The 19,976-nt window shown below is 43.3% G+C and overlaps 2 protein-coding genes across 3 annotated transcripts in view; one reads left to right on the top strand and one right to left on the bottom strand.

Moving 5' to 3' along the window:
- Window positions 1-10,286, top strand: part of CFAP73 (cilia and flagella associated protein 73) — a 31,568-nt gene extending 21,282 nt beyond the window's left edge. The window contains exon 8 of one of the 2 annotated variants that reach the window (XM_070762977.1): window positions 10,179-10,286. In XM_070762977.1, coding sequence (XP_070619078.1) covers window positions 10,179-10,196 — 18 coding nt within the window. In that variant the 3' untranslated portion in view covers window positions 10,197-10,286. Of the gene's footprint in view, window positions 1-8,805; window positions 9,138-10,178 lie in introns of those variants that run through there. The other variant, XM_070762978.1, reaches the window with a different exon arrangement.
- The window catches only part of DDX54 (DEAD-box helicase 54), a 36,597-nt gene that overhangs the window by 1,716 nt on the left and 14,905 nt on the right, over window positions 1-19,976 (bottom strand). The window contains exons 9-19 of the mRNA XM_070762976.1: window positions 19,848-19,909; window positions 18,221-18,352; window positions 16,542-16,752; window positions 16,235-16,369; window positions 15,377-15,598; window positions 14,470-14,543; window positions 12,893-13,084; window positions 11,481-11,626; window positions 9,032-9,145; window positions 1,421-1,525; window positions 51-148 (exon numbers count right to left, since the gene is read on the bottom strand). Coding sequence (XP_070619077.1) covers window positions 51-148; window positions 1,421-1,525; window positions 9,032-9,145; window positions 11,481-11,626; window positions 12,893-13,084; window positions 14,470-14,543; window positions 15,377-15,598; window positions 16,235-16,369; window positions 16,542-16,752; window positions 18,221-18,352; window positions 19,848-19,909 — 1,491 coding nt within the window. The remainder of the gene's footprint in view (window positions 1-50; window positions 149-1,420; window positions 1,526-9,031; window positions 9,146-11,480; window positions 11,627-12,892; window positions 13,085-14,469; window positions 14,544-15,376; window positions 15,599-16,234; window positions 16,370-16,541; window positions 16,753-18,220; window positions 18,353-19,847; window positions 19,910-19,976) is intronic.

The following is a 19,976-nucleotide window of genomic DNA, read 5'->3' as shown; positions in this document are numbered from 1 at the left end:
GGAGTGACCCAGACAGAACAGATTAAAGTCTCTATTCTCTCAAAACTCACCTCTGCCTTTCTGCCTCCTCCTGTTCTTGTTCCTCTGATCGGCCTCCGTGTCGGAATCCTGCTCGTCAATCTTATTTCTCTTTTTCCATTTGTCGTAGCTGGAGCTGGATAGGAAATTCAACTAGCCCAAATACAGATAGTATGGTATTCACCAACTCTTTTATTTCCTATCCCACCCACCTGGGTTACCAGGCATGTGGGAAAAAATAGCAACCGCCCTTAGACTTATACAGCGGTACCTCTACCTAAGAACGCCTCTACTTACGAACTTTTCTAGATAAGGACCGGGTGTTCCAAGATCTTTTTGCCTCTTCTCAGGAACCATTTTCCACTTACAAACCCGAGCCTCCGAAACTGTAACCGGAAAAGGCAGGGAGAAGCCTCCGTGGGGCCTCTCTAGGAATCCCCTGGGAGGAAACAGGGCCGGAAAAGGCGGGGAGAAGCCTCCGTGGGGCCTCTCTAGGAATCGCCTGGGAGGAAACAGGGCCAGAAAAGGCAGGGAGAAGTCTCCGTGGGGCCTCTCTAGCAATCCCCTGGGAGGAAACAGGGCTGGAAAAGGCGGGGAGAAGCCTCTGTGGGACTTCTCTAGGAATATCCTGGAAGGAAACAGGGCCTCCACCCTCCCTGTGGTTTCCCCAATCGCACACATTATTTGCTTTTACATTGATTCCTATGGGAAAAATTGCTTCTTCTTAAAAACTTTTCTACTTAAGAACCTGGTCACGGAATGAATTAAGTTCGTAAGTAGAGGTGCCACTGTGTACCGCTTTTACAACCCTCTCTAAGCGGTTTACGGAGTCAGCATCTTGCCCCCAACAATCTGAGTCCTCATTTTACCCACCGAGGAAGGATGGAAGGCTGAGTCAACCTGGAATCAGGAAGAAAGAAGGAAAAATAGGAAAGAAGGGAGGGAGAGAGGAAGGAAGGAAAAATAGGAAGAAAAAAAGGAAGGAAGGAAGGAAGGAAGGAAGGGCAATAGAATTATACTGATTTAGACTTATATACCGCTTCCTAGTGCTTTTCCAGCCCTCTCTAAGCGGTTTACAGAGTCAGCCTTTTGCCCCCAAAATCTGGCATTTTCATAAGCCGCCGTAAGCTGCCTGGGCAAGGTGGGCAGCATAGAGATTTAATAGTAAATTCCTTTTTTTAATTAAAAAAAGGAGTTTTTGCTGTCTTCCTTTTCTAGGCTAACGTCTTCCATTTTTTTCTTACTTCGTCCCTCTGATTAAAAATCAAGAAATTATAGTTCTCTGCTCTAATCTATGGATTTTTCCCCCACCCCACCCCATATTATACATGCCAAATCACGGTGGAGTCTTAGCTAGACCAAGACTTTTTTTTTTTTCTGGGATGAACTTGAAAAAAGATACAGGTTGGTTTTGTAGGAGCTGCTGATGTAGGCGCCACTTTCCGTACGGATCTTCTTCTTATCTTCCTGTCCTGTTTGCCCGACAAATCGTTTTCGCTTCCGATCCCTGCAAAGCGACAACAAAAACAGGTTTGTCCTTTGCACTCACAACGGTTCATTTAGCGACCATTCAAAGTTACGACAGCTCCCGCTTTAGGAGAGGGTTAGACTGGAAGACCTTTGTGTTGTTTGGTTTTAAATGATGGTGTTTTATATATTTTTTTCTCTTTTAATATTAGATTTGTTCCACTGTAACGTTGTTTTTATTATTGTTGTGACCTGCCCCGAGTCTTCGGAGAGGAGCGGCATACAAATCTAATAAATTATTATTATTATTATTATTATTATTATTATTATTATTATTATTATTATTATTAAGACCTCCAACCGCTCTTCCGATTGGGATTTTATTTTTCTGTTTTTGTTTTTTTTAAAATACATTTTATTGATTTTTTAAAATTTTTAACAAAAAGATAAAACATAAATTTAAAACATAAATGTGTGTACCATCACCAAACAAAAACATATATCCCTCCACCAGGGAAGATTCAATTCTATATCTTTCATTTATCTCAACTCCGGGGTACATTGCTCATTCTTTATAGAGTGATTGAATTTTATTTTTTGCATCGCTTACTAATATTAATATAAGATTTTTAACCTTTTCCCACCGCCTCATCGTTGCTACTAATTTCTCTTCATTATAATTATGTAATCTAATTTCCATAATTTCGTAGTGAATGTGATCCAACATGTACCTGCACCAATTTTTTATCGTCCGTTTATTAGCATCTTTCCACCCAAGCACTATAGTTGCTTGGGCACTTTCTATTGCTGCAGTTTTAATTTCTTCATATTCTTTTACCTCACTATTTTTTATCAATAGTGCTGCTTCCTTGGTTAATTTCCAGTCACTATTCGTAATTTTATTCACTTCCGTTTGTATTTGCTTCCAAAATTTTCCAAAACATATGCATATCCTTTTTCCTTACATCCATGCCAACAATTTCCTTTCATCATCGTTTGAAAGTGTGCTAGTTGTACTGGTGTATAATACCATTTATGTAAAAATTTTCTTCTCATCTCTCTTATCCTTGTATTTTTAATTCTTTTAATATTTTCTTTTCTTTTTTTTTAATTTTCCAATATTTTTATTAATTTTCTTAAAATAACACACAGACTTACAAACATTTAACATAGAATGTGGGGATGTATCATCCCCGCTTTTCTCAAAAGTATAAATGCAGATACAGAAAAAGGAATACATGATTAAATGCGTAATTCAATACTACTAATACAAAAATATCTAGTAAGAAAAAAGTGATATTGTAAAAAAGAAAAATAGTTATAACTAGTATAAAGTCAAACAATCTTGTCAATTCTATGTATATAAACTAAATCTGATATTAATCTCAATAAAAAGAAAAGAATTCTTTTAAAATTTTCAATTATGCCTTCCATATCCCATTCATCAATTTCTAACTCATCCTGCCAATATTTCGTCAGTCCTTTTATTACTTGCTCCTCTGCTTGTAATAATTCCCTATGTATATTACCTGCTTGTGCTTTTATACTCTTACTCTTTTCCCTTAATATCTTCTCTAAATTTGTTTCTTGTTTGAGGAATATTTCTACATTTTCCTTTTTACTTAAATACGTACTTATTGCATTAACTTGTAACCAATTTTGTTGTCCAAGGCATCTCTCTATTTCGTTTCTATTGATCCTTCCATCCTTTTCATATAACTGTTCTATTCTCTGTATACCTTTTATTATTCTGAAGTGCCCTTTCTTAGCGGTTCTCTCCTTTCAGCAACGGAAGTGTAAAAAGAACCAACAAGAGGTTAGAAGAAATTATAAAAGAAGAAATTAAAGGGGGGGGGGAACCTGAGTTATTTCTCGTAGGTATTTTAAATAAGGTTTATTAAAAAAAACCTCAGTGTCTCGTCATTCACATATTGACAGTAGCCAGAATGCACAACAATGGAAAAATAAAAAGATATCGAATGAGAGAACGATAATTAGAAAAAAAATTATGGATTCTGCAGAAAAGGATATGCTTAAAAGGAAATTGAACGGAAAAGAGGATTGGGATTATTACAAAACATGGAATAAATATTATAACTGGCTAAAAGAAAGAAATGATAAAAGAAGTAAAAGGACACAGGGGTATTGTCTAGTAGTAGTTTAATAAAGGTTCGGGAGGTAATTTTATTTATAGCATTAAAAAAAAAGACTATGCAATCATAACATTAACAAAGCAATGTCTAATGTATATGTGTCCGATAATAGCTGCTGACAGAGGAGAGGTTATAAATACCTAAAATGTTTGTTGTATATTTGTTTTGTTTTGAGTGCATTTATTAAAAAAATGAAACAGGTCTACAAAAATATTTTTTGTGATCATCGCAGTTGACCACCTACTTTTCTGAGTCATTTTTTTGTTCTGGTTTCAAAAATGCATATAGTTTTTCTGTAGCAGGTATAGTTTCCATGGAGCAGCATCATTATTATAAGGTATAGGAAATATACTGGTGACATTAAGAAAACAAGTAACACAGGTATACAAAAATATATTTTTCGTAATCATCGCAGTTGACTTTGTACTTTTCTGAATCATTTTTTTGTTCAGATTTCAAATATATAGATATAGTTTTTCTGCAGCAGGTATAAATTCCACCGAGCAGTATCATTGTTATAAGGTATAGGAAATATACTGGAGACATTAAGCAAACGGTAATCACCAGATACATTGAAAAGGTAGAAATAACGTAATAACAAAAATGCTTCTAGGTCAGAAACTTTATGCAATAGAGCAAAACTAAGCATATTTTTGGAATCAGCACATCAAACTACACAAAACAAACATATTACCTTTGCTGATGATTTTTTTGTGTGTGTTGATCAGTTTAATTTTTAAAAGTTTTTAAAAAGTGAGACAAAAACAGTGTTACTAAGTCTTGTTAATGCTATCATAGAAATATAGAAGACTGACGGCAGAAAAAGACCTCATGGTCCATCTAGTCTGCCCTTATACTATTTCCTGTATTTTACAATGGATATATGTTTATCCCAGGCATGTTTAAATTCAGTTACTGTGGATTTACCAACCACGTCTGCTAGAAGTTTGTTCCAAGGATCTACTACTCTTTCAGTGAAATAATATTTTCTCACGCTGCTTTTGATCTTTCCCCCAACTAACTTCAGATTGTGGCCCCTTGTTCTTGTGTTCACTTTCCTATTAAAAACACTTCCCTCCTGAACCTTATTTAACCCTTTAACATATTTAAATGTTTCGATTGTGTCCCCCCTTTTCCTTCTGTCCTCCAGACTATACAGATTGAGTTCGTTAAGTCTTTCCTATCCATTCAACTGTTGCAGCACTCCAAGCAGGAAAAAAATGAGCTGAGTCGCATTTCTCATAAACTTTTTTTTTTTTAAGTGCTCAGTCAACCATTAAGGTCTTGAAAACAATAGCGAGCCAGTCAAACCAATCCAGGCGCTTTGGATGGGACGAGTCCTTAACAACCTCTTTTGACAATACCGCAATTGTTCCCATCCATTTCCTGCCCGGCTCTAGGCTGAAGGACTCAGGTTTCTCCTCGAGGCCCTCGGAGGACCAATCAGCTTTCCCGTGGCTTTGATTTTGAGAGATCAAAGACGGGCAAAAACCTGCTGGCAGTCAGTTAGGAAACGCTCCGGAGAAACATAGATGGTTTTATTTATTTATTTATTTATTTTGTCCAATACACAATGAGGGTTTTAGTGGGTATATATCAATATACACATAGTAAAATACATGATGAACGTTATAGAGGAGATACTCATAGTAAAATCAAGAATAGTCCTAAAAATGCGAGTTCCAGGTACATACGTGAATGATGAGGCAGCAGCCATCTCGATCACCGGAACATAGAAACTTTAATAAAACCACTTAGCTTTCGTTAGCGTGCTGCTAACTTCGTCAGAGTTTTAAAATGCCGTGGGAGACAAACATCTTTATAAAGCATTACTCAGTCTGCTCATTGCCCGCGTCACGGGGCCACACACCAAACACCTCCGAAGCATTGCCTCACAACTCCACCCCCTCCCTTGGGGAGGGAAAAAGGCAACAGACACGAGTAAAAGCGGCAGGTCCCCCTACAGCCAGCAGGAATAAGCCTCACAATTCCACCCCCTCCCTTGGGGAGGGAAAAAGGCAACAAACACGAGCAAAAGAGGTAGATCTCCCTTCAGCCAGCATGATTAAGCTTACAATTAGGCTTACCGCAGGGGGGAGGGAAGGGTGTGGCCCCGTGACGCGGGCAATGAGCAGACTGAGTAATGCTTTATAAAGATGTTTGTCTCCCACGGCATTTTAAAACTCTGACGAAGTTAGCAGCACGCTAACGAAAGCTAAGTGGTTTTATTAAAGTTTCTATGTTCCGGTGATCGAGATGGCTGCTGCCTCATCATTCATAGTAAAATATATCTAAGAAATAATAGAAAAGAAGGTATAGGAATAGAACATATCAATGAAAGAATAGAAGAAGAGATATAGGAATAGAAGAAAGGGCTAGGAGATATACGAGAGCAATAGGACAGGGGACGGAAGGGACTCTAGTGCACTTGTACTCGCCCCTTACTGACCTCTTAGGAATCTGGATAGGTCAACCGTACATAATCTAAGGGTAAAGTGTTGGGGGTTTGGGGATGACACTGTGGAGTCCGGTAATGAGTTCCACACTTTGACAACTTGGTTACTGAAGTCATATTTTTTACAGTCAAGTTTGGAGCGGTTAATATTAAGTTTAAATCTGTTGTGTGCTCTTGTGTTGTTGTGGTTGAAGCTGAAGTAGTCGCCGACAGGCAGGACGTTGCAGCATATGATCTTGTGGGCAATACTTAGATCTTGTTTAAGGCGTCTTAGTTCTAAACTTTCTAGGCCCAGGATTGAAAGTCTAGTCTCATAGGGTATTCTGTTTCGAGTGGAGGAGTGAAGTTTTAAAAACAGGAATCCCTCCTTTTTTTTTCTTCCTCTCTCTGTGTGTGTATGTGTGTCCTACCCCTACCATCCCAGGAGTCCCGTTTTGGATGCAGGAAAGTTCAGGGTGTGCGTGGAAGCGCATGGAGGGTGAAAAATAGGCCTACAGGAAGCCCGTATCCATCCTCCTGAGAGCCTCTTTTAGCTGTGGCGAGGGGGGGGGCGTTTGCCCAGGTTCGCCTGGTGCAACAGTTGCAGCCTTATCTGGATCGGGAGTCACTGCTCACAGTCACTCATGCCCTCAACACCTCGAGGCTCGACTACTGTAACGCTCTCTACATGGGGCTACCTTTGAAGAATGTTTGGAAACTTCAGATCGTGCAGAATGCAGCTGCGAGAGCAATCATGGGCTTCCCTAGGTATGCCCATGTTACTCCAACACTCCGCAGTCTGCACTGGTTGCCGATCAGTTTCCGGTCACAATTCAAAGTGTTGGTTATGACCTATAACCCTACATGGCATCGGACCAGAATATCTCCGGGACCGCCTTCTGCCGCACTAATCCCAGCGACCGGTTAGGTCCCACAGAGTTGGCCTTCTCCGGATCCCGTCGACTAAACAATGTCGTCTGGCGGGACCCAGGGGAAGAGCCTTCTCTGTGGCGGCCCCGACCCTCTGGAACCAGCTCCCCCCAGATATCAGAGTTGCCCCCACCCTCCTTGCCTTTCGCAAGCTCCTTAAAACCCACCTCTGCCGTCAGGCATGGGGGAACTGAAACATCTCCCCCTTGCCCATGTAGTTTCTGTGTATGATTCGATTGTGTGCTTGTTTTTTATACAGTGTTCCCTTGATTTTCGCAGGTTCGAACTTGGCGAAAAGTCTATACCACGGTTTTTCAAAAATATTAATTAAAAAATACTTTGCGGGATTTTTCCCTATACCACGGTTTTTCCCGCCCGATGACATCATATGTCATTGCCAAACTTTCATCTGACTTTAATAAATATTTTTTTTAATAAACTTTAATAAATAAACATGGTAATGATCTAAATGGTTGCTAAGGGGATGGGAAATTGTAATTTAGGGGTTTAAAGTGTTATGGGAAGGTTTGTGATACTGTTCATAGCCAAAAATAGTGTATTTACTTCCGCATCTCTACTTCGCGGAAATTCGACTTTCGCGGGTGGTCTCGGAACGCATCCCCTGCAAAAATTGAGGGAACACTGTATATTGGGGTTTCTTTTGGATTTTTTAACCTAAAACTGTAATTTAGATTGCTAAATATTAGATTTGTTACTATGTATTGTTTTACCATTGTTGTGAGCCGCCCCGAGTCTACGGAGAGGAGCGGCATATAAATCCAATAAATCTAATCTAATCTAAACTCTAGACCCTGAGGAGGCCACCGAAGCCTGGGGAGGGCAAAAATGACTCTCCCCCCCACCATGGAACAAGAGGCCAACTAGGCCAGAACCATAAGGTGTATCAGATTTGTACATTGGTAAAGTGGGACACCATTGATGGGCGTGGGTGGGGAGGTCCTTGATTAAAAATTTGGTCTGGAAGAAGCGGGATCCGCACTCCATCCCAAGATTGGCCGGCCAGCCCATAACGGGAAGCGCTTCCTTTGGTGGTGGGAGAAGCTTTCCCCTCCTCTTCTTCCTCCGCCTCCCACCCAAATTCCGAGCTTTTATTTCTTTCCTAATGGGTTTGTACTGTAACGCTCTCTACATGGGGCTACCTTTGAAAAGCGTTTGGAAACTTCAGATCGTGCAGAATGCAGCTGCGAGAGCAATCACGGGCTTTCCCAAATATGCCCATGTCACACCAAGACTCTGCAGTCTGCATTGGTTGCCGATCAGTTTCCGGTCACAATTCAAAGTGTTGGTTATGACCTATAAAGGCCTTCATGGCACCGGACCAGATTATCTCAGGGACCGCCTTCTGCTGCACGAATCCCAGCAACCAGTTAGGTCCCATAGAGTGGGCCTTCTCCGGGTCCCGTCAACTAAACAATGCCGCTTGGCAGGACCCAGGGAAAGAGCCTTCTCTGTGGCGGCCCCGGCCCTCTGGAACCAACTCCCCCCCAGAGATTAGAATTGCCCCCACCCTCCTTGCCTTTCATAAGCTACTTAAAACCCACCTCTGCCGCCAGGCATGGGGGAATTGAAATTCCTTTTCCCCCTAGGCCTTTACAATTTTACGCATGGTATGTTTGTATGTATGTTTGGTTTTTTTATATTAAGGGGTTTTTAATTCGTTTTTTAGCATTGGATTATTATTGTACACTGTTTTATGATTGCTCTTAGCTGCCCCGAGTCTTCAGAGAGGGGCGGCATATAAATCCAATAAATAATAATAATTTGCTTTTACATTGTAACCAGGTATAGTTACAGATGAAGAAACGATAGACACCGCAATCTCTGGAATGTTTTAAAAATGTGTACACACACAGGCAATGGCCTAATTAAAGGAAGATGGGAACCAAGGGGTTTTTGATTCATGAGGAGCCAGAAGAACAATCTGATACCTCTGTGTTTGGGGAAGAGGAAAACGGACAAATCAGAGAGAGAGAGAGAGAAAAAATTGCTCCGCAGTTGGGTGACTCACCATTTCAAAAGCTTTTTGTTCTTGTTTAAATTCCGCTCCTCGTCGCCCATTAAATCCAGGACGGCTGCGGAGGCATGCTGTTCAAACGCGGTGCCTTCCCCTCCAACACAGAGCCTGCATGATTTTGTGGGGGGGGCGGGGGGGGGGAGAGAGAAGGAAACGTGCTCCATCAGTTGCTCTCTTGTGGATTTGGAGAGCCTGCGTTAGACTTGCAGACTTCAACTCCCAGAATCCCCCAGCTAGCGTGCTTTCAGCCCTGTAGATTTCAACCCCCAAATTAAAGTATGCTTTTAAGATCTATGGACTTCAACTCCCAGAATCCCCCAGCTAGCGTGCTTTCAGCCCTGTAGATTTCAAACCCCAAATTAAAGCATGCTTTTAACATCTATGGACTTCAACTCCCAGAATCCCCCAGCTAGCGTGCTTTCAGCCCTGTAGATTTCAAACCCCAAATTAAAGCATGCTTTTAAGATCTATGGACTTCAACTCCCAGAATCCCCCAGCTAGCGTGCTTTCAGCCCTGTAGACTTCAATCCCCAAATTAAAGCATGCTTTTAAGATCTATGGACTTCAACTCCCAGAATCCCCCAGCTAGCGTGCTTTCAGGCCTGTAGATTTCAACCCCCAAATTAAAGCATGCTTTTAAGATCTATGGACTTCAACTCCCAGAATCCCCCAGCTAGCGTGCTTTCAGGCCTGTAGATTTCAACCCCCAAATTAAAGCATGCTTTTAAGACTTGTGGAATTCTGGGAGATAAAATCCACAAGTCTTAAAGATGCCAATGGTTTCTTTATTGTCCTATATGTGATTCCTCTCATAGAAACATAGAAGATTGACGGCAGAAAAAGACCTCATGGTCCATCTAGTCTGCCCTTAAACTATTTTGTGTATTTTATCTTAGGATGGATCTATATTTATCCCGGGCATGTTTCAATTCAGTGACTGTGAAGTGACCAACCAGGTCTGCTGGAAGTTTGTTCCAAGCATCTACGACTCTTTCAGTCAAATATTTTTTCACGTTGCTTCTGATCTTTCCCCCAACTAACCTCAGATTGTGCCCCCTTGTTCTTGGGTTCACTTTCCTGTCCTTTTTTATTTTCATTCGGGAAACGAGAGGAAGTTGAAATTGGATTTCTTTCTCAACAGAGAGTGAGGACCAGGTAGCATGGCGCAGGTGCATTTACAAGATGGCTGCTTATCACGGAAGAAGAGCCACAATTGGACACTGAACAAGCCTTTATCAAGAGACATGAGATTCTCCCTTGCTGAGTCTATTTTCCAAGATTGTTGTTTATTGCCCCAACTCTGAGCCTATTTTTATCTTTCATTTTTATTTAACAGATATAGCTGATGTGGGCTACAGAGGACATCTTGAAAATTGAGATGGTAGGGGCAGGTTGCCTAAATCAAGTCTTTTAAATGGTTTTTTGTTACAATATTCATGATGGGGAGAGAGCCAGTGGTCACAAGGTCAGCCGATGAACAGGCATAGCAACTAAGCCCGCCCATGGGAATCTAACCCCTTCTGAGTCTGCGCAGAGAATCGAAACTGAAAACTTTTAAGCTCAAGGTTGGGCGTGGCTCAGCCCACTCTGTACTCTCTGTGCTTGTCTGCTCTGCTGAAATGCAACCAGTTCTCCTGCTTGGGTTTACGTTGAAGAACTCTGCTAATGGTATTGTAAATATATATATGCAGTGATACCTCATCTTACAAACGCCTCGTCATACAAACATTTCGAGATACAAACCCGAGTTTTAAGATTTTTTTGCCTCTTCTTACCAACTATTTTCATCTTACAAACCCACCGCCGCCGCTGAGATGCCCCGCCTCCAGACTTCCATTGCCAGCAAAGCACCCATTTTTGCGCTACTGGGATTCCCCTGAGGCTCCCCTCCATGGGAAACCCCACCTCCGGACTTCCCTGTTTTTGTGATGCTGCAGGGGAATCCCTGCAGCGCAGAAAATGGGCGCTTCGCTGGCAACAGAAGTCCGGAGGTGGGGTTTCCCAGCGAGGCGAGCCTCAGTGAAATCGCAGCATCGCAAAAACACAGAGGTCCGGAGGTGGGAGGGGAGCCTCAGGGGAATCCCAGCAGCGCAAAAACGGGTGCTTCGGCTGGCAAAAGGGGTGAGTTTTGGGCTTGCACGCATTAATTGCTTTTCCATTGATTCCTATGGGAAATATTGTTTCGTCTTACAAACTTTTCACCTTACGAACCTCGTCCCGGAACAAATTAAGTTTGTAAGACAAGGTATCACTGTATATTATATTACTATGTTCCGCATGCGCGGAAGCAGAAATATCACCGATAATTTGGCCGAAATCTCACTTGGATGCGCGGAAGCCAAATCTCGCGCAGACAGGAGCGTGCGCCTCCCCCAACGGCCTTGGAGGGCGTACTGGTAGCGCCAAAGACGGCAGTCCTTCGCTGCCTGGATCCTGTACCTACCCCCGCTCCGAAGCAAAGTCCTTGGGCCGGTAAGGGACATAAAACTCCTCCTGCTCCTTCGCGGATGGCGTCTTCGTCTTCTTCACTGCTCTGCTTTCTGATGGAAGGCGCTTTCGTTTCTTTCCCACCACGCTGGAGAAGACATCCTGGTGTGGAAATACAGGAGAAGAAATTAGAGAAAGTCCCGAAGAAGAGAAGGGACCGGAGGTGACATGATAGCAGCCTTCCAATATCTCGGGGGCTGTCACAAAGAAGAGGGAGTCAAGCTATTCTCCAAAGCACCTGAGGGTAAGACAAGAAGCAATGGGTGGAAACTAAGCAAGGAGAGAAGCAACTTAGAACGAAGGAGGAATTTCCTGACAGTGAGAACAACTGATCAGTGGAACGCATTTCAATCCTCCTCTTTTTTGATGTTAGGAAAAGAAGGATTAGGCGTTGACATGTTAGCCCAGTTCCAATATTTGGCAGGCTCCTACAAAGAAGAGCAATAGCAATAGCATTTAGACTTATACACCGCTTCATACGTAGTACTTTTGCACCCCTCTCTAAGCGGTTTACAGAATCAGCCTCTTGCCCCCAACAGACTGGGCCCTCATTTTACCCACCTTGGAAGGAGGGAAGGCTGAGTCGACCTTGAGTCAGGAAGGAAGGAAGGGAGAATGGAAGGAAGGAAGGAAGGAAGGAAGGAAGGAAGGAAGGAAGGAAGGAAGGAAGGGCAATACTGCTTAGATTTATATACCACTTCACAGTGCTTTTGCAGCCCTCTCTAAGCGGTTTACAGAATCAGTCTCTTGCCCCCAACAATCGGGGTCCTCATTTGACCCACCTTGGAAGGAGGGAAGGCTGAGTTGACCTTGAGTCAGGAAGGAAGGAAGGAAGGAAGGGATGGATAATGGAAAGAAGGAAGGATGGGGGAAGGAAGGAAGGAAGGAAGGAAAGGAAGGAAGGAAGGAAAAGGAAGGAAGGAAGGAAGGAAAAGGAAGGAAGGAAGGAAAAGGAAGGAAGGAAAGAAAGGAAGGAAAAGGAAGGAAGGACAATAGCAATAGCATTTAAACATATATACCGCTTCATAATGCTTTTGCAGCCCTCTCTAAGCGGTTTATAGAGTCAGCATTTTGCCCCCAACAATCTGGATCCTCCTTTGACCCACCTCAGACGGATGGAAGGCTGAGTCAACCTTGAGCCGGTGGTGAGATTTGAACCGCTGAACTACAGCTAGCAGTCAGCTGAAGTAGCCTGCAGTGCTGCACTCTAACCACTGCACCACCCATCTTCCAACGCATCTTCCAACCGTATTACTCTATCGTTCTGTTAAACCATTGGCTGGCGACGCCTTTCTGAGCATCGATGTCCTGACTAAGAGGAGCCTCACTCTCAAGATGTGCGAGAGGTTCTCTTCCCATTGTTCTTACCCGGAGGCGGTCTTCTCCCTCTTCCATCGGTTCCTCTCGGACAGCCGCCGCTTGAGCTTTTACCGCAGCCAGGGAGAGCCGTTCCTCCTGCTTGCGTTGGTGGCGGTCGATGGACTGCCGGTCGCGGAGACGTTTGGCCCGCATGACGTCGCTGGCCAGGGTTTTGTTGGTGGCGTTGATTTCAAAGATGGTCTACGGCAAAAGAACAAACGTTTCCATCCGATCTGTGAATCTGCCATTTTCCAGCAGTTGTAGCAATAGCATTTAGACTTATATAGGGGTATATGTCTAAGCAGCAATACCGCTTAAACATTTTCTTTCTTTCTCTTTTCCTTTCTTTCCTTCCTTTCTTCCTTCCGTCCGTCCGTATTTCTTTCTCTTTCTTTCTTCCTCCTTCCTTCCTTCTTTCTCTTTCTTCCTTTCCTTCCTCCTTCCTTTCTCTTTCTTCCTTCCTCCTCCTTCCTTCCTTCTCTTTCTTCCTTTCCTTCCTTCTTTCTTCCTTTCCTTCCTTCCTTCCTACCTTCCTTCTATCTTTCTTTCTTTCTCTTTCTTTCTTCCTTCCTTTCTTCCTCCTCCTTCCTTCCTTCCCTTTCTTCCTTCCTTCCTTCCTTCCATCTTTCTTTCTCTTTCTTTCTTCCCTCCTCCTCCTTCCTTCTTTCTCTTTCTTCCTTTCCTTCCTTCTTTCTTCCTTTCCTTCCTCCTTCCTTCCTTCCTACCTTCCTTCTGTCTTTCTTTCTCTTCCTTCCTTCCTTTCCTTTCTTCCTTCCTCCTCCTTCCTTCTTTCTTCCTTTCCTTCCTTCCGTCCTTCTTTTTTTCTCTTTCTTTCTTTCTTCCTATCTTCCTTCCTTCCTTCCCTTCCTTCCTTCTTTCTTTCTTTCCCTTTCCTTCCTTCTTCCTCCTCCCCTATCCTTCCTTCCTTCCTTCCTTCCTTCTTGGATTTGTACGCCGCTCATCTCCGAGGACTCAGGGCGGCTCACAACATATGAAAACAATATACAATATACATATCTTTAATCATTGTACCACGTGATTCTTGACAAATGTATCTTTTCCTTTTATGTACACTGAGAGCATATGCACCAAGACAAATTCTTTGTGTGTCCAATCACACTTGGCCAATAAAGAATTCTATTCTATTCTATTCTATATTCAATTAATATAGCTAAAAAACTTTTAAAACTCTAGTAAATTTTAAAATCATTCATTCCCATTCATGCAGCAAGACATAACTACACTCGTCGCTTCACAGTGAACCCTCTCTACAGAATCAGCATATTTCCCCCAACAATCTGGGTCCTCATTTTATCTACTTTGGAAGGATGGAAGGCTGAGTCAACCTTGAGATGGTCAGGATCAAACTCCTGGCAGCGGGCAGTCAGCCTGCAATATTGCATTCTATCTACTGTGCAACATGGATGGATAGATGGATGGATGGATGGAAGGAAGGAAGGAAGGAAGGAAGGAAGAAGGGAAGGCGGCAAAAATTAAGGAGGACGAACAGACCAACTCTATGGGTCTTCAAAAGGATCACAAAAGCAGAATTGGAACCCGGAGCCCAAAATCCTGGCTACGCTCACCGCTTTAGAACGATACGTCTTGATGCTGTCCACGAATTTGAGCTGTGCCATTTCCTCCTCCTCAAAACGCAAACCTTAAACAGTGAAAAGGAACGGAGGGTTAACATCAAATTGACTCCTGATTGGAGGAACCCATTGCTCACACATGCATGGACCATAAAGTTCTCTAACCAAAGAGACTGGATTCACACGAGACCCAAAGTCCACCTCTAAGCATTCGGGGATAAAAACTAGCTTTCATCCAATCCAGTTTTTCTCAAATTTGGCCATTTAAAGGAGGGTGGCTTTAAATTCCCAGTATTCCCCAGCAAGCCTGCTTTAAGATGGGTGAACTGTAATTCCCAGAATTCCCCAGCCATTTAAGATGGATAGATTTCAATTCCCAGAATTCCCCAGCCATTTAAGATGGATAGATTTCAATTCCCAGAATTCCCCAGCCAGCATACTTTAACATGGATAAACTTTAATTCCCAGAATTCCCCAGCCAGCATGATTTAGCATGGATAAACTTCAATTCTCAGAATTCCCCAGTCAGCGTTATTTAAGATGGGTGGACTTCAATTCCCAGAATTCCCCAGCCAGCATACTTTAACATGGATAAACTTCAATTCCCAGAATTCCCCAGCCAGCATGATTTAGCATGGATAAACTTCAATTCCCAGAATTCCCCAGTCAGCGTTATTTAAGATGGGTGGACTTTAATTCCCAGAATTCCCCAGCCAGCATACTTTAACATGGATAAACTTCAATTCCCAGAATTCCCCAGCCAGCGTTATTTAAGATGGGTGGACTTCAATTCCCAGAATTCCCCAGCCAGAATTCTGGGAGTTGAAGTCTGCCCATCTTAACGTGGCCAAAGTTGAGAAGTATTTCCTTGGAGTACTTTACAACATCCAGAAATACTCACTGAAGAGGGGATGGATCCCTAGAAGGCTGAACTCCATTTCTTTGACCCTCTTGATGGATTCGGGAGACGGACTAGGCCGGGATTTTTGGTACTGCTTCAGGGCATTTTCAGAGATACGACGGAGGCTCTGCAGGTCAAGGGAACGCTCGTGATCGGTCTGTAGCAAGCTTTCCTCGTCATCTAAGATGGTTTGAGGAACACGGCCAAAAACTCCATCTGAATCTGGGGGATGGGAGAGAAGTGCCATTATTTTCAGAAGGAGGAGGAGGAGAAGGGGAAGAAGAAGATGAAGAAGAAGAAGAAGAAGGAAGAAGAAGGAAGAAGAAGAAAAAGAAAAAGAAGGAAGGAGAAGAAGAAGAAGAAGAAGGAAGAAAAAGAAGGAGGAAGAAGAAGAAGAAAGAAGGAGGAAGAAGAAGAAGAAAAAGAAGGAAGAAGAAGATGAAGAAGAAGAAGGAAGAAGAAGAAGGAAGAAGAAGAAGGAAGAAGAAGGAGGAGGAAGAAGGAGGAGGAGGAGGAGGAAGAAGAAGGAATAAGAAGAATAAGAAAGAAGAAGGAAGAAGAAGGAAGAAGGAGGAGGAATAATAATAATAATAATAATAATAATAATAATAATAATAATAATAATAATAATAATTCTTTATTGGCCACACAAGGAATTTGTCTTTGTGTACATAAAAGAAAATATACGCTCGTCAAGAATCATGAGGTCCAACACTTAATGATTGTCATAGGGTACAAATAAACAATCAAAGAATAGAATAGAATTATTTATTGGCCAAGTGTAATTGGACACACAAGGAATTTGTCTTTGGTGCATATGCTCTCAGTGTATATAAGTTGAGGACTACCTGTACTTACCGGTGGGTTTCTGATGAGGATTGGCAAAGACCAGAGGCCGGCCCAGAAAAAGATGCAGATCAAACACGTAAGGGACCTCATCGGGGGCCACCAGGGAGTAGGCTGTTCCAGTCCTTCCCGCACGGGCCACTCTACCTGTACAGAGAAGATGAAAGATTTGCGTTTTTGGTAATGGAACATCGCAAGAAAACTACCAAGCTCCAAGAATAACAAGGAGCCAGAAGAAGAATCCCACCTACCCCCCTTAAAAGCAATAAGCAGAATGATGAAAATAACCCTGGATGGCTCCAGGCTTTAAGAAACTCACCCACGCGGTGCAGAAAAAGCTTAGCCTTGGCTGGGAAGCTGTAGTTAATCACATTATCCAGAAGAGGGATATCAATGCCGCGAGCGGCGAGATCGGTGACGATCAAAACCGAGCATTTGCCGTGAACAAACTTGCCGATGTTGATTTTGCGAGCCGTGTGGTCCAGAGAACTGTAGATGTTGGTGCAGTTCACTCCTTGCATGGTCAGCAGCTGTAAAGACACGGATCCGGCAAACTCAACCTGGATAAGACGGAGTGGCTGTGGGTTCTGCCTCCCAAGGACAATTCCATCTGTCCGTCCATAACCCTGGGGGGGGGGGGGGGGCTTCTCCGGGTCCCGTCAACTAAACAATGTCGTTTGGCGGTGCCCAGGGGAAGAGCCTTCTCTGTGGTGGCCCCGGCCCTCTGGAACCAACTCCCCCCCAGAGATTAGAATTGCCCCCGCCCTCCAAGGCTTTCGTAAGCTCCTTAAAACCCATCTCTGCTGTCAGGCATGGGGGAACTGAGATACTCTTTCCCCCTAGGCCTTTACAATTTATGCATGGTATGTTTGTTTGTATGTATGATTGGTTTTAAAATAAGGGTTTTTTAAGTTGTTCTAGTATTGGATTTACATGCTGTTTTTAATTATTGTTGTTAGCCGCCCCGAGTCTACGGAGACGGGCGGCATACAAATCCAATAAATAAATAAATAAATAATTGACCCCCTCAGAGAGGGTCCACAACATGGGCGTCCTGCTCGATCAACATCTCACATTAGAGAACCATCTTTCAGCTGTGGTGAGGGGGGCATTTGCCCAGGTTCGCCTGGTGCACCAGTTGCGGCCCTATTTGGACCGGGACTCACTGCTTAGTCACTCATGCCCTCATCACCTCGAGGTTCGACTACTGTAACGCTTTCTACATGGGGCTACCTTTGAAAAGTGTTTGGAAACTTCAGATCGTGCAGAATGCAGCTGCGAGAGCAATCATGGGCTTCCCTAGGTATGCCCATGTTACACCAACACTCTGCAGTCTGTATTAGTTGCCAATCAATTTCCGGTCACAATTCAAAGTGTTGGTTATGACTTATAAAGCCCTTCATGGCATCGGACCAGAATATCTCCAGGACCGCCTTCTGCCGCACGAATCCCAGCGACCGATTAGGTCCCCCAGAGTTGGCCTTCTCCGGGTCCCGTCGACTAAACAATGTCGTTTGGCGGTCCCAGGGGAAGAGCCTTCTCTGTGGCAGCCCTGACCCTCTGTAACCAGCTCCTCCCAGAGATTAGAACTGCCCCCACCCTCCTTGCCTTTCGTAAACTCCTTAAAACCCACCGCTGCCGTCAGGCATGGGGGGAATTGAGACATCTCCCCCGGGCCTATACAATTCATGTATGGTATATTTGTGTGTATGTCTGCTTTAATAATGGGTTTTTAAAAATGTTTTTAAATTATTAGATTTGTCTTGAATGGTTTTATTGTTGTTGTGAGCCGCCCCGAGTCTACGGAGAGGGGCGGCATACAAATCAAATCAAATCCAATCAAAAAATGAATGAATGAATGAATGAATGAATGGATGGATGGATGGATGCCCCAGGTGCTGGAAAGAGGCGAGGACTTACAAATCCTCTCTTTTCCCCAGGCAATTGGGTGGGTGGGTGGGTGGGTGGGTGGGTGAGAGACAGAGAGACTGCACATACCTCCTTCAGGTATTCCGTATGATGTTTGGTGGCCACGAACACAATGGTCTGGTCTTGGGGCTTGACCACCGTCCTCAGCAGGTATAAAAGAAGGGCGGGCTTGTCATCAGCCCGTGCGTGGAAAAACGAGAGCTAGCGAAAGGATGTTAGAAAAACAGGTGAGTAAGTCTGGAAGTGGTACCTTGGAGGTCTTTTAGAGTTCAAGCCCAGAGACCTTATAGTAGTGATGGCGAACCTTTTGGGGACTGAGTGCCCGGACCAGAACATACGTTCATAGAAATATAGAAGACTGACAGCAAAAAAAAAACCTCCTGGTCCATCTAGTCTGCCCTTATATGTAGCAAGCACCAAACAGATGTGTCTGCCTCTGTCCCTCTAAGCATAATTTGGTGGAATGTTTCCTTTTAGCTGCCGAACTGTTTTAGAAACATAGAAGATTGACGGCAGAAAAAGACCTCCTGGGCCATCTAGTCTGCCCTTAAACTATCTCCTGTATTTTATCTTACGATGGATCTATGTTTATCCCAGGCATGTTTCAATTCAGTGACTGTGGGTTGACCAACCACGTCTGCTGGAAGTTTGTTCCAAGCATCTACTCCTCTTTCCGTCAAATAATATTTTCTCATGTGGCTTCTGATCTTTCCCCCAACTAACTTAAGATTGTGTCCCCTTGTTCTTGGGTTCACTTTCCTACTAAAAACACTTCCCTCCTGAACCTTATTGAACCCTTTAACATATTTAAATGTTTCGATCATGTCCCCCCTTTTCCTTCTGTCCTCCAGACTATACAGATTGAGTTCATTGAATCTTTCCTGATACGTTTTATGCTTAAGACCTTCCGCCATTCTTGTAGCCCGTCTTTGGACCCGTTCAATTTTATCCATATCTTTTTGTAGGCGAGGTCTCCAGAACTGAACACAGTATTCCAAATGTGGTCTCACCAGCGCTCTATACAGCGGGATCACTCTCCTTCTTCCTGCTTGTTATACCTCTAGCTATGCAGCCAAGCATTCTACTCACTTTCCCTACCACCTGACCGCACTGTTCACCCATTTTGAGATTGCCAGAAATCACGACCCCTAAATCCTTCTCTTCTGAAGATTTTGCTAACCCAGAGCTGCCAATACAATACTCAGATTGAGGATTTATTTTGCCCAAGTGCATTATTTTACATTTGGAACCATTAAACTGCAGTTTCCATTGCTTTGACCTCTTATCTAGTAAAGCTAAATCATTTGCCATATTACAGACGCCTCCAGGAATATCAACCCTATTGCACACTTTAGAGTCATCGGCAAATAGGCAAACCTTCCCTACCAAACCTTCCGCTATCTCACTCACAAACATATTAAAAAGAATAGGACCCAGAACAGACCCTTGTGGCACACGCTGCTCAGAATACTCGCCACTAACAACAATTAATGTGTGTTGTGTGTTAAGGTGTGCAGAGTAATCATTGTACGAGTTTGGAGGAGTTATCTCAGCAACTAAAAACTGGGGTGTTCACCATGTTTTTTTGAACTTTTTTTTTTTTTTAAATAACATTACACAAACCCAACTCTCCCACCGAATCAACTCCACCCGATCCCAAGTGGGGCCTTTGTAAGGAGCTGTTGACCCTTCCTACCTTGAGTTGCTCGCTCAGCTTGGATTCCACATCCAGTCGGATTAATACCGGCTCGGTGAGACCTGAGGAAAGAGGAAGGCTGTCAGTCACAGACCTGAGTAGACTCTACAACAGAATGTTTTTTAAAAA

The sequence above is a fragment of the Erythrolamprus reginae genome, chromosome 10 (assembly GCF_031021105.1).
Source record: "Erythrolamprus reginae isolate rEryReg1 chromosome 10, rEryReg1.hap1, whole genome shotgun sequence".
Taxonomy (NCBI): domain Eukaryota; kingdom Metazoa; phylum Chordata; class Lepidosauria; order Squamata; family Dipsadidae; genus Erythrolamprus; species Erythrolamprus reginae.
This window is presented reverse-complemented; position numbering and strand designations above follow the sequence as displayed.